This window comes from Acyrthosiphon pisum, chromosome A2 (genome assembly GCF_005508785.2).
Source record: "Acyrthosiphon pisum isolate AL4f chromosome A2, pea_aphid_22Mar2018_4r6ur, whole genome shotgun sequence".
Classification (NCBI taxonomy): Eukaryota; Metazoa; Arthropoda; class Insecta; order Hemiptera; family Aphididae; genus Acyrthosiphon; species Acyrthosiphon pisum.
Window position 1 is genome coordinate 103,790,948 of NC_042495.1, and position 12,078 is coordinate 103,803,025.

The 12,078-nt window shown below is 26.1% G+C and overlaps 1 protein-coding gene across 1 annotated transcript; it reads left to right on the forward strand.

Moving 5' to 3' along the window:
• The first annotated feature begins 1,895 nt into the window (after positions 1–1,895).
• Positions 1,896–9,289, forward strand: LOC100162222 (prostaglandin reductase 1). The gene is made up of 8 exons (XM_001944913.5): positions 1,896–2,125; positions 2,245–2,290; positions 2,373–2,429; positions 6,030–6,215; positions 7,365–7,638; positions 8,527–8,638; positions 8,699–8,817; positions 8,875–9,289. Exons 1-8 carry the CDS (start codon positions 2,020–2,022, stop codon positions 8,983–8,985), a joined length of 1,011 nt encoding a protein of 336 aa, XP_001944948.1. The 5' UTR covers positions 1,896–2,019; the 3' UTR covers positions 8,986–9,289.
• Positions 9,290–12,078: the final 2,789 nt, after the last annotated feature.

The window sequence follows — 12,078 nt, forward strand, 5'->3', positions numbered from 1 at the left end:
GTATGTGAAGTATCAAAAATTTAAAATGCTCATATCTCTTAACCTTCATTTAAAATATTTATTAGTTCGATTTAATACATTATATTAGTTAAGTTCATGAGAAGTGAAATTTATTGAACGATTTAAAAAATGTCCTCTTGAAGTGAAATAATTTTTTTTTTAGTTATGTTTATATACATATATGTTTATCGGTTTTTTAAACGGTTGACTAAACCCTCTTTGAATGTATTCAAAACTGAAAAAATACAATACATTTAAATTATAAATAACATACTTGTTTCAATTTTCAAGAGTCAGTCTTCTATCATTTGAAATCATATACACGTTTTTACTTAATAATAATCTCTGGTCGGACATGGACCAATTGCGCCAAATAAAATTTGTATTTTAGGGTCAGTGTACCAATTGCGCCTCTTATATTTTACGGTAAATATACCAATTGCGCTTGTATTCAAATTTGCCGCCTGGCGGCTCTCTTCCGATTTAGAAATATTGTTTTTTGATCTAATTCCATCAACATCAACACAAACACACTAAAATGCTTGAAAATTAAAAAAATATTTATTGATCAATTGATTACTGGTTAGAGTGACTGGTTATAATACATTTTATAACGGTATCGGGAATTTTATGAAATGTTATTATTATTACGGACATTTAATCATGGAAATATGCAAGTTATCATTATCATACATAATTTATGATCAAAAAGTAACTTGATAAATGTGAAGAAAAAAATGTTTATTTATTTATATTATATTATGTATTAATACTCGCATAAAAAATGTATAACTAACTTATAACTTTTCCTTAGGTATTGTAAAATGTTTTGAGCGCAATTTATCTATTGACCAGTCCTGTAAAGTATTTAAGTAAAAGTATTTGAGTAAAAGTATTCAAATACTTTTTTAAGAATTGAATAACTTTTTAAATACTTTTAGCATGAAGTATTTTGAATGGTATTTTAAATACTTTTTTTTGTATTAAATACTTTTTGGTATTGAATACTTAGGTTTTTTATTTCGAACATTTTATTTTTATTCGAAATAATTGGTTTGAAAAATATTTTTGTCAACTACAATAATAGAATAATAGTTTTATTTCATATTCTGTATTTCTGTGTTGGCCGAAGCCCAAAGGTTTGTGAAAACCAGATTTCTAAAAAAAGTTATTGAATTTTGAATAACAATATTCCCTTTAAAACTATTAGATAACTATTAGATTACCTACTACCTATGTTTTGTATTACGATAATAAATTAGAAACCCACTTTAAAAACCAAAAGTATTTGAAAAGTATTTGAGTAGTATCTTAAATTCTTAAAAATAAATGTATTTGAGTATTTACTCAAGTACTTTTTAAAAGTATTCTTTACAGGACTGCTATTGACCCTAAAATGTTTAGAGCGCAATTGGTATATGAAAAGGTAATTTTAAGTGCAATTGGTAAACTCCCCTCTGGTCATATCGAATAAATTTAAATTGTTTTCCACTTGTATAATATTATATGTTAATATCAAAGTTAATATAGCCTATTATACTGAATTCCCTTAAATATATTTACATTACAATTTACAATACAACTGACAATAGTTATATTGTAAATTGTAATGAATGTACTTACCTTTATAAATATTACCATTTACCTACATACATCAGTAACCACACTATATATCAGAAGTCAGTACCGACAATTCAGTATTGATGTTTATATTCTAGGTTATTAAACATGGTTTAAAACGTCAAGATAGGTAGGCTACAATACAAGTGGTTATGTACATAATTAAACTGGAACTAATAACGATGATATTAGATTAATATTTAATTTAGGTGTTATCAATTATCATTGACATTCATGAAGGTCAGTTATAATATGAACTAATAGGAAATCGTCCGTAATGTTGTTGATAAACAGCTAATTTGTAATTCAGTTTGAATACGAGTTAATGAAAGGACACAACGGTTAAAAATTATACTACTACTGAATTTTATGTTTTGTTATTTGAAATAGCTTATAAAAATGGTGATTGCAAAAAAATTTATTTTAGAAAAACCATTTAATGGTGCACCAACAGAAGATAATTTTAAATTATTAGAAGAAGAGCTGGACGAATTAAACAAAGGAGGTACGTAATAATATTTATTTTTTAATTTATAACAAACTACAGTTGCATTTATTGTCTAAAACGTTAACATTAAAAAAAATAAAACGATCGATGACCTATTATTATTTTATTTTTTTTAGAAATTTTAGTTGAAGCAATTTGGCTTAGTGTTGATCCATACATCAGGTACCAAAAATCCAAATATTATATTCTTATAGTATCTATTTTTATTCAAATATGTAGAAGATAATGTTTAATGTGTTTGTAGACCTTATTCAAACCATGTATCTCCTGGAACAACTGTTATGGGTACTCAAATAGCCAAGTAAGTCTTAAAATTAAATTACATACGTAAAAATTATTATATTTTAAACCATTTCTATGATGATTTAATATTTACACAATTATTCTACGAAACAACATTTATTTATTTAGTATACCTATATTTTCAGGTACTTACACTACTGTTATGATAACAAAACACTTATATTTTTTATTTTTTCAAACTAACATTTATTTTCATATTAAATATTTAGGCATGAACGAGTGTAAGAAAATACAAACGTAGGTATCTATTTTATCATAAACATTAAAGAACCATATTCCCATTATAATTACATTTTTATTTTTATAGTACCTATTATAATATTATGAAAAAGGTTGACTATAAAAATTACGTTATTATCGTTAATTCTTCTATTAATTACTAACTACATTTTTATTGATAGGCGATGGCAGAACGTATAAACTGTAATTCATTGTTATAATATGACAAACGAGTAAAAGTAAAAATGTACAATTATATTAATTCATGTCTACGTAGTTATCTACTAGTAATCGGATGAAACTTCTCAGATTTCATAGTTATAAAATCGTTAATTAAATAAAGCAACTAAATCGTACTCACTAGTCACTTCTAATATTTTTAAATACACGTGCCTATATAATTATGTATTTCTTTTTTTCAATAGTGTATTAATAATGTACCTATTAATGTACATCATCATTGTAAATTTCTAATGTATTATTTTTGGAACAAGTAAAATTTCAAACCACAAAATATCACAATATATTATGTTTTGAAAACATTATATATAATATATTACAATCATTATTGTCTAATTTAAATTTTAAATTATGTGCGAAGCGATGAATATTTATTTTACGATGTTGTGTCACACAACTTGTGGATTTTTTTTATTGCACAATTTTTCTTGCAGAAAAAACTTGGTTTCCGGTACCAAATTGGTTGTAGTTTGTATTTTGGTAGTTTAAAAGTAGACATTTCTCAGTATTTTTAAAAATAATTCCAAAATTAAGAAAAAGCTGTAATTTTCACACAAAACCTGTTTTTGACAAAATCAATGTTTTTCTTATTGGTGTAACTCAAAAACAATAATAGATAACTGTAGATACTTGACATTTTCCAAATGTTTATATTTGAATTTTCTATACCTATATTAATAAAATGTTTAAAATATTTTGAAATTTTGGTTGTTTTTTAATCTTTTTCTTTGTGTGGATAAAAAATGTTTCACTCAGTCAATTTTCAAATTATTTAGTAGTTATAATATTTATAAATATTTATTCAATGTTCAATTTTTATAACTAAGTCTTGAAAACTTAACTGTTTATACTGTAGTTAAAAAACCTAAAAAGTATATATTTTACACAATTTTTTTTACAGAGAATTGAAATTCTATTTTGGCCGAAATTCGAAATTAAAACGAAGAACAGGACAGGTTAATTTAATAATATTAATTAGGCTTAAAGATTTGAGTTGTTTTGTTTTAATTCAAAAATTTTTTTAGGGGATTTGAATCTTTAGTGTAGGTAGGTATATTATATTATTTCACAATGACATATTCAAAACATTCAGATTAATTTTATGCTATTGCCTAAGTATATTTATATATAGTTTATACCTACCTACCGTATTACTAATAGTAAAATGAATTACTAAAATACTTAATAGCGATATATTTATATGATAAAAAGCTGACACAACGACTCGTCTCGGAATCAATTTTGTATGCAATGATTTATTATTAAAATCAAATTTAATACATAGGTACATTAAAATGACCTCCTCGCAATGACGTGGTACACTATCTTGGGCGTGCTCACGGGGGGGATCATAAACCGTTTTATTACGTGCCTGTTTTTAAGTGCACCGATAGCCCCCCTATATATGTTCCTAGAAACTGTCTAACCTCCCCCTCATTGAAAATTCCTGAGAACTCCTCTATACACTGTACGACACCTACTGTACAGTAGACCGGCTTCCTAATTTTCCATTTTTTCAAGGGGATTTTGACGTCTTTTCATTCCAACGTACTGATTGATCTAGTGAAGCGATAAGAATATCAAAATTTAATTTATAGTCATGACTACTTGAGATCGACTTTCACACATTTTTTATTTTATATTTTTATCCCTCTAAATCTTAAAAAAATTTGTACTAAAAAAGGAAAAGGTATATATTTAAATTTTTGGTGAAGTTAAAATCAAAAAATCATAAATGTGGTAAAAATCGATCTCAAGTAGACATGACGATAATAATTTCAAATCTGTTTTTACAATTCTTATCGCTTGACCAGATCACTCGGTACGTTAGAATGAAAACTCGTTTAAATTCCTAGGTTCGGATATTCCACGACAAAGACTGAAAAAATCACGGCTTCCAATCCCCTATTAATACCTAAACAGTAAACAGTAAACATTTTTTTTAGTATAATATATTATTCATTTATTCATATATTACTTAGAATAAGTACTACTTAACTATATTAATAGACAATAGTTGTGTTGATTTAATACATTATCAAATCATTATGTAGATAAAAAGCCTACCAGTATCAGTAGGTACATAGTATATACAATTTATATTTTATAATTAATTGATCTAATAATAAATTATAAACAAATTTTATATTTTTATTATTTTGTTCATTTTTACAAGTAAAATTAATGTAGTAATGTAGAATAATATGATCTATTTATTTAACCTAACGTTTTAACCTAATTTATCATATTATATTTTATCATTAATCATTACGTTAACATTTTTTTCGTCTAATAATTATAATTCTGAAAATTGACAATTTATTTTATCAACAATAAACACGTTACAACACCTAGTGTGTGAGACACTTAGATAAAATTAGTTATCAACATTTTATTATATAATAGTTAATAGTTATAACTTATAACAAATGAGTTATAATTATTGTAGTCAAACTTCGTATATGACGTAAATGAGTGAATGAAATCTTAAAATTAAAACATAATAATAATTACAAATGCATCAAGCTTGATTTAAGCTATATACTCGTAAATAATTGATTTATTATAAAAATACAATTTAAGAAAAGTATCTATTATATTACTCTTCTTATATAATGTACCTATGTAGGTATAAATGTAAAATAAACTTGTAGATATACCTAGTTGTATAACTTATCTGTAAACGGAATTTTTTTAGAGCTCTAATTATAGAGTTACAATAGATTTTAAATGAATTTCCCTAATCCCTTATAATATATAAATAATAAATATTGACATTTCTTACATAGTATTAGTTACGCAATACAAATATAGAATGCGTGCGATGCTCATTTTGCAAAAAAGGCAATAGATGTAATAATATGTATTCTAAAATATAATAGTTTTTACATTTTAGCATATAGGTAGTTATTTTCATAAACGCAAATAACCCTAATTTTTTGGTGGACTTAAGTCCCTCTCCCACCCATGATATTTTCTAAAAGTTAAATACGCTTAATAGTTAGTACCTACTATAATAACCCAATTTATTTTGAAAAAATTGGGGGGACTTGACTTACATATGAGGGGTTATGTGAAATCCCCTGAGCCATGTCCATATATTTGCGCAAATGTTTATTTTTCACTTTTTTTTTTATAGAATTATCAAATCAAATAATCAAGATTACAAATTTGGTCAATTAGTATTCTGTTCTACTGGCTGGAGGACATTTAGTATCATTAATCCCACTACATTGGAGAAGGACGGTATGCCGACATTTTATCTACTCCCTGATTTTGGAAATTTATCTCCTTCACTTGGTCTTGGAGTACTTGGAATGCCAGGGTAATTATAATTTCTGTTTTGTTTAAATATTACACCAATGCAATAGTTGTATTATACTTGTACCTATATGCAGTGGCGTATATAGGGGGGAGGCCCTCTAGGCCAGAGCCCATAGTGAAATTGCAGGTTTAATTAAACCATTTCATGTATATATACACTGTTTACAGTTTTTCACCATGATTAAAATTGTTTTGAGGAATCAACAAGGAAATGTTAGATTGTCAGGACTTGCTTTGATGACTTTTATGTGTTAAATTCACAATAAGAACACATTAAAATATATATATATATATATATATGAAATTGTCAAATTTTTTTTAAAAAAGAATTAAAAATGAATTTTACTTAATAATTATAAAATTATATTTCGCAATTTTTATTTGTATTTATAACCACTTAGCTCCATAATAAATGTATAAGTTATGGCTATGTTAGTTGCGCTATGCTGACAATTGATAAATTGGCCAATAGTGAAAATAATTTGTATATACGCCACTGCCTATATGATTATATTATAAATTATATAATTACCTAATATTATTATACATTTATACCTCCCTGTATTATAAACAAGAATATATAATGCGTATATGTATAAGTTAATCAATGTTTTTTAATGGGAAACTTAAAGTTTTTACAATTGAGTTTGAGTCTGAAGTAGTATATTATTATATAGTATCCATATAGGACCTATACGTTTTAACGTATATAATTAAACACAATTTAAAATGATCACTTGTTTCTGAATTCATTATAATATATATGTTATATTACTGAGTTAATTCACTGAGAAAAATAAACGGTCATCTGACATATATTTTTTTTTGGGAGTGGGTTGCCGGGTTGGCCTTTACTATTTTTACTCAATCAAGTACCTATTAATATTTAATACTATAAGTTGGTACCTGCCTACTCAATTAGTACCAGGTAATGTAATTGTTATAGCAGTTGCCCCTCTCAAAAAAAATGCTGGCTGTGTTAGTTACAGTATTGTACCTACCTAATAGTATAACTTAAAAATTCTGCAGACACCCTATATGGTTAAGCACTTATGTGGTTTAGCTCACTTCAATGTATTTATGTTCTATGATAAATCATAGCAATTCAAATAAAATCTTGCTATAAAAATGTTTGAAATTTTTATTTTAGCAATACAGCCTTATTTGGATTTTTAAACATTTGCGACCCAAAACCAGGGGAAACTGTTGTTATTAGTGCTGCAGCTGGAGCTGTGGGTATTCACGTGGGACAGATTGCAAGAAATTTGGGATGCTATGTAATTGGTTTTGCTGGCTCTGATCATAAGGTTAAATGGTTGAAGGAAGTTCTTAAATTTGATGCAGCGTTCAATTATAAAACGAAAGATGTCAATGCAGCACTTCTCGAAGCTGCTCCACATGGTGTAGACTGTTACTTCGATAACGTGAGTAAGCAAAATAACTGGGATATTTCGTTTTATATACCTAACTAACTTTAAATAAAGCATTTATCACAAATATAACTATCGATTAAAACATTATTAAATATAATATAATACATAAGATACGTTCCCTATATTAATCATAATGTACAACTATATATTAAGCTATAATTATCTAGGTATGTGTTAATATTTATTATAAATTATAATAATATATAGTTATGCAGTATGCAGTCACCTAATTATATTTTCATTGAATAGGTACTATAAATATATCTTATCTCTTGTACCTTTAATGTAGTTAGATCTTATCATTGCTGTTTATGGTTATATGTACAAATAGGTATAGCTTGTAGTCTTGTCTAAATTAATTAATTCCGATACCTATACTGATGCAGTGATTGAGTGATGCTTCTGCATTCCAATTAAATAATTTATAAAACATTGTCAATTGTTTTGTTCCTCCGCGGAATAATCACAATATCTTCCATTCCTTACGGCTTACTGGCTTACTAATTCCAATGTATCCTAATATTGTTTTGAAAAAACATTCCAATGATTAAGTAGGCTCACCTATCATTCCTTGTCTGATTTATCTATTACCTATACTTTAATATATTGATTAGATGTTGCTGTATTGCCTGTATTTATAATTATTTATACCATTATATACTGTAGGTAAATTAATTTTCCCCGTAGATAATTGTTTATTTTTTTTTTTTATTTAACTTCACTTCGTTTTATACGTATTATTTTAAATTGCATCTGACCCGGTGAATTTTTCAAAAAATAAGCATTAAAAATATCAAAAGCTCCGGGAAAAATATATGTATTCAAACATTAAACATGTTTAAACTTGTACCTACTTATCGATTAATAATTAAATTATAGGTTGGAGGCGATTTTAGTAGTGCAGTTATCTATAGAATGAAAAATTTTGGACGTGTGTCGGTTTGTGGTTCAATTTCATCGTATAATACTAATCCAAAAAATTTACCAAAAGGTATATTACGTTTCAATTGATATTGTCTACAAACTTCAAGATAAAAATTATTTTTTTTAGTGTCAATGTTGCAGCCAGCCATAGTGTTTAAGCAACTAAAAATTGAAGGTTTTATTGTTAGTAGATGGGCAGATAAATGGCAAAGTGGTATTGAACGTAATTTAAATTTCATAAAAGAGGTAAGCTTTTCTTTAATTATTCTGAATATTATAACTACTATTGGTTTTTTTTTTAAGGGCAAACTTATTTACCCAGAGTACATTGTTCAAGGTTTTGAAAGTTTACCACAAGCTTTTATTGGTATGCTGAATGGAGAAAACTTAGGAAAAGCCTTGGTCAAAGTTTAAATTATAAAAAATAATAATTAAAAGTCAAAAATAATACAATTACACATTTTTTTTACACCATGTGTATTTATATATTAATATTTATAATTCTGAATTTATAATACTCACGTATTAATAACTTATATTTAAAAAAAAAAACATAATCGATATTATACAATATTGTTTACTTTACTTTAATTAGTATACATTGTTTCCGCATACGGCATACAAGAAACGAGCTTATAGCTCAGTTGATATATACGTATCAACTATTATTAATATAATTGATTTGGTTGAAGTAAATAAATAGTTTATTCAAACTCAATTAATAATTATCATCATTGACATACTTGTACAAATGTCAGTACATACACATTTAGAGTAGGTACTGCAAAGTGAAAAGTGCATATACTATAGGTATTTCGTATTTGTCATAAAGTTTAAACGCATGTCTATTTAAAGAGAATGTGGTATGATGTTAAATTTTAAATTTAATATTAATTAATATCAGTTATATCACAGTCAAAGCGATAACTTGTAAAAAAATCTGTTGGTTATTCGTGGTATTTATACTTTTAAGAGAGTTATAATTTATAAATATAGTACCTATGTAAAACATGACAATTTAAAAGTTCTCATTACTGGCATAAAAATTAAATCATCGTAAAAAACTAACATAGGTACCCGTAAGTTAAATAAATTATCAAAAAATGCTCGAAAAAATTGTAAATAATGTATTTTAACCACAAAGTTATCCTTGAAAAAAACCTATAAATTTGTTAAAAATGTTTCAGCAAACAAAAATACGAACTTGACAAAATACACATGATTACCAAATTACCAATTAGTCGTTATTGCAGTTATGAGTCTCATAAATCATAATATACTTTCGACGTATCGAAATAATAAATAGTAGGTTAGGTTAGGTTAGGTTAGCAACAAATGATAAATAGCAAGAAACACAATTTCTTGAGCTAATATTTTAAATTAGGTCCCTGCCGACAAAATTTAAACTAAAAATGTATATATAATGTATAAATATGCAATAAAAATTAACAAAATGCTCAACATTATAAAACAATTTTAACGTTATGAATTATGTTTAAATCAACTATAGAAAAACTAAGTTATTTAACTGTCGATTGAACCAGTTCATATAAGTTGATTAAAAAATTAACTAATTAGTTGAGTTACATAGTTAAAATAAATTAACATTTTTTACTAGTTAATGCCCCCACCTTTGCAGCAGTATAATATACAAATCAAAATCTGAGTCCTCATTAATTTATAATAATATATTATGATATAATATCTAACAGGAAGACCAGACAAATAAAATAACTTTTGTTCTAATCAATATTTTAAAACTTTGTTTTTTATATAATTTACAGATGCTTGCATTACATATTGTATAGTAGGTTAAACATATTTTTATTTGTATTTTTTAATAGGTACTGAAATTAAAAATTTTAAATCTGATATAATTTTTTTTTTTTAATTAAAAAAAGTCAATTTTTAAATCAGGTTTTAAGAAAAAAAATCGGTTGTTGGTCTTTAGTAAAATATACAGGCCCAAAATCATATAATCGTGCTGGCTTGATTAGTATAGGCACTCACCAGGGACAGATCCCAGGTCCCTCAGACATATTTTTTTATAAATATAAATATTATATATTAAATAACAAATAAACAAAATCTAAACTTCTTTTCACATTGTCGCTTTATATATTAAATAATCAATAATTTATTTATCACATTAATTATAATATATACCTACCTACTATTATGACAACATTTTAAATTAAGAATAAAGTATAATATTTTATTATAATTATTATATTTGTGTTGCAAAAAATTGTTAGCCCCCCCCCTCAGATCTTTGCTCTGGATCCGTGCCTGGTACTCGCTGAAGCGCGAGTTATACCCGTCGTCTGGGGACTGGGAGATAATTGATTTGCTCGACAACGGTGTAAAACGAAATCTGAATATTTGCACATAGCACATTCACAATTTATTATTCGACGTCACACGTACACACGTACTCACAATTATGTCAAACTTTTCCGAAAACATCGACACCGCCATCGAGGAGGTGCTGGAAGACCTTATCACGGCAATGGTGTTGGATTCCAGCGAAAGCCAATTCGAGACGACCGTCCAGCCGGTGCTCCAGGACAACATAGCCATAGAATTTGGCTACAAAGACCATTAATAAAATTATTTTTTTTACACAGCAAAATTTTGTTTTTTATTTTTTGAATTAAAGAGTACGATTTTATTTATTACAACAGAATAATGGAGAACTTTTTTGATCCTACGTAGGTACCAAACCTCAATAAAATATATTGAACGTTTTTGCCTTGTGAAAGTATAAGTGCACAATATTGTCATGTACCATGCACATTGCACACAACACTGTAAAATCAATAAATTCATGGCCCGGCTCAGAATCTAAAATAATAATAATAAAAACTATTGTTTTCGTTTTTGTTCTAAGAACACCAGTACATCGCATTGTGTTTACGTAAAATTAGGTACTCCGCCAACCGTACATCGATCCACAATAAGAAGTCTGACGATCGAATCGACTCGACTTATTATAATTCTATGCCTCTAGATTTTGAAGAAATATTATTACTTGTGAAAAAATTAATATTAAAGGATTATTATATAAAAATATATTTTTAAAATTGAATAATAATGTTTTAATATTTTATCTTTCTCGTAAATTATTATAAACTAACTTGTTCCTTAATCTTCCTTTTCAATCCTTTCCAAAGAAATTAACTATACCTACCTGGCTACCTACCTATATCTATATATTTTTAATTTAAATCAATATAATATTATCAAATGAAATAAATAAATATATATTCAAATGTTTAAATTAAAAATATATAGATATAGGTAGGTATAGTTAATTTCTTGTTATTCAATAATATAATATTATGTTAAACGTGATATATAATACCTATTTACTAATAAGTAATACCTAACTAACAAGTACGTAACTATAACATCAGTTCTCAATTGTAACAAAATAACAAATATTATAATAATTTATATACATTATGCATAGGACCATAGTCTTGTAAACTTGTAAATAATATTTTT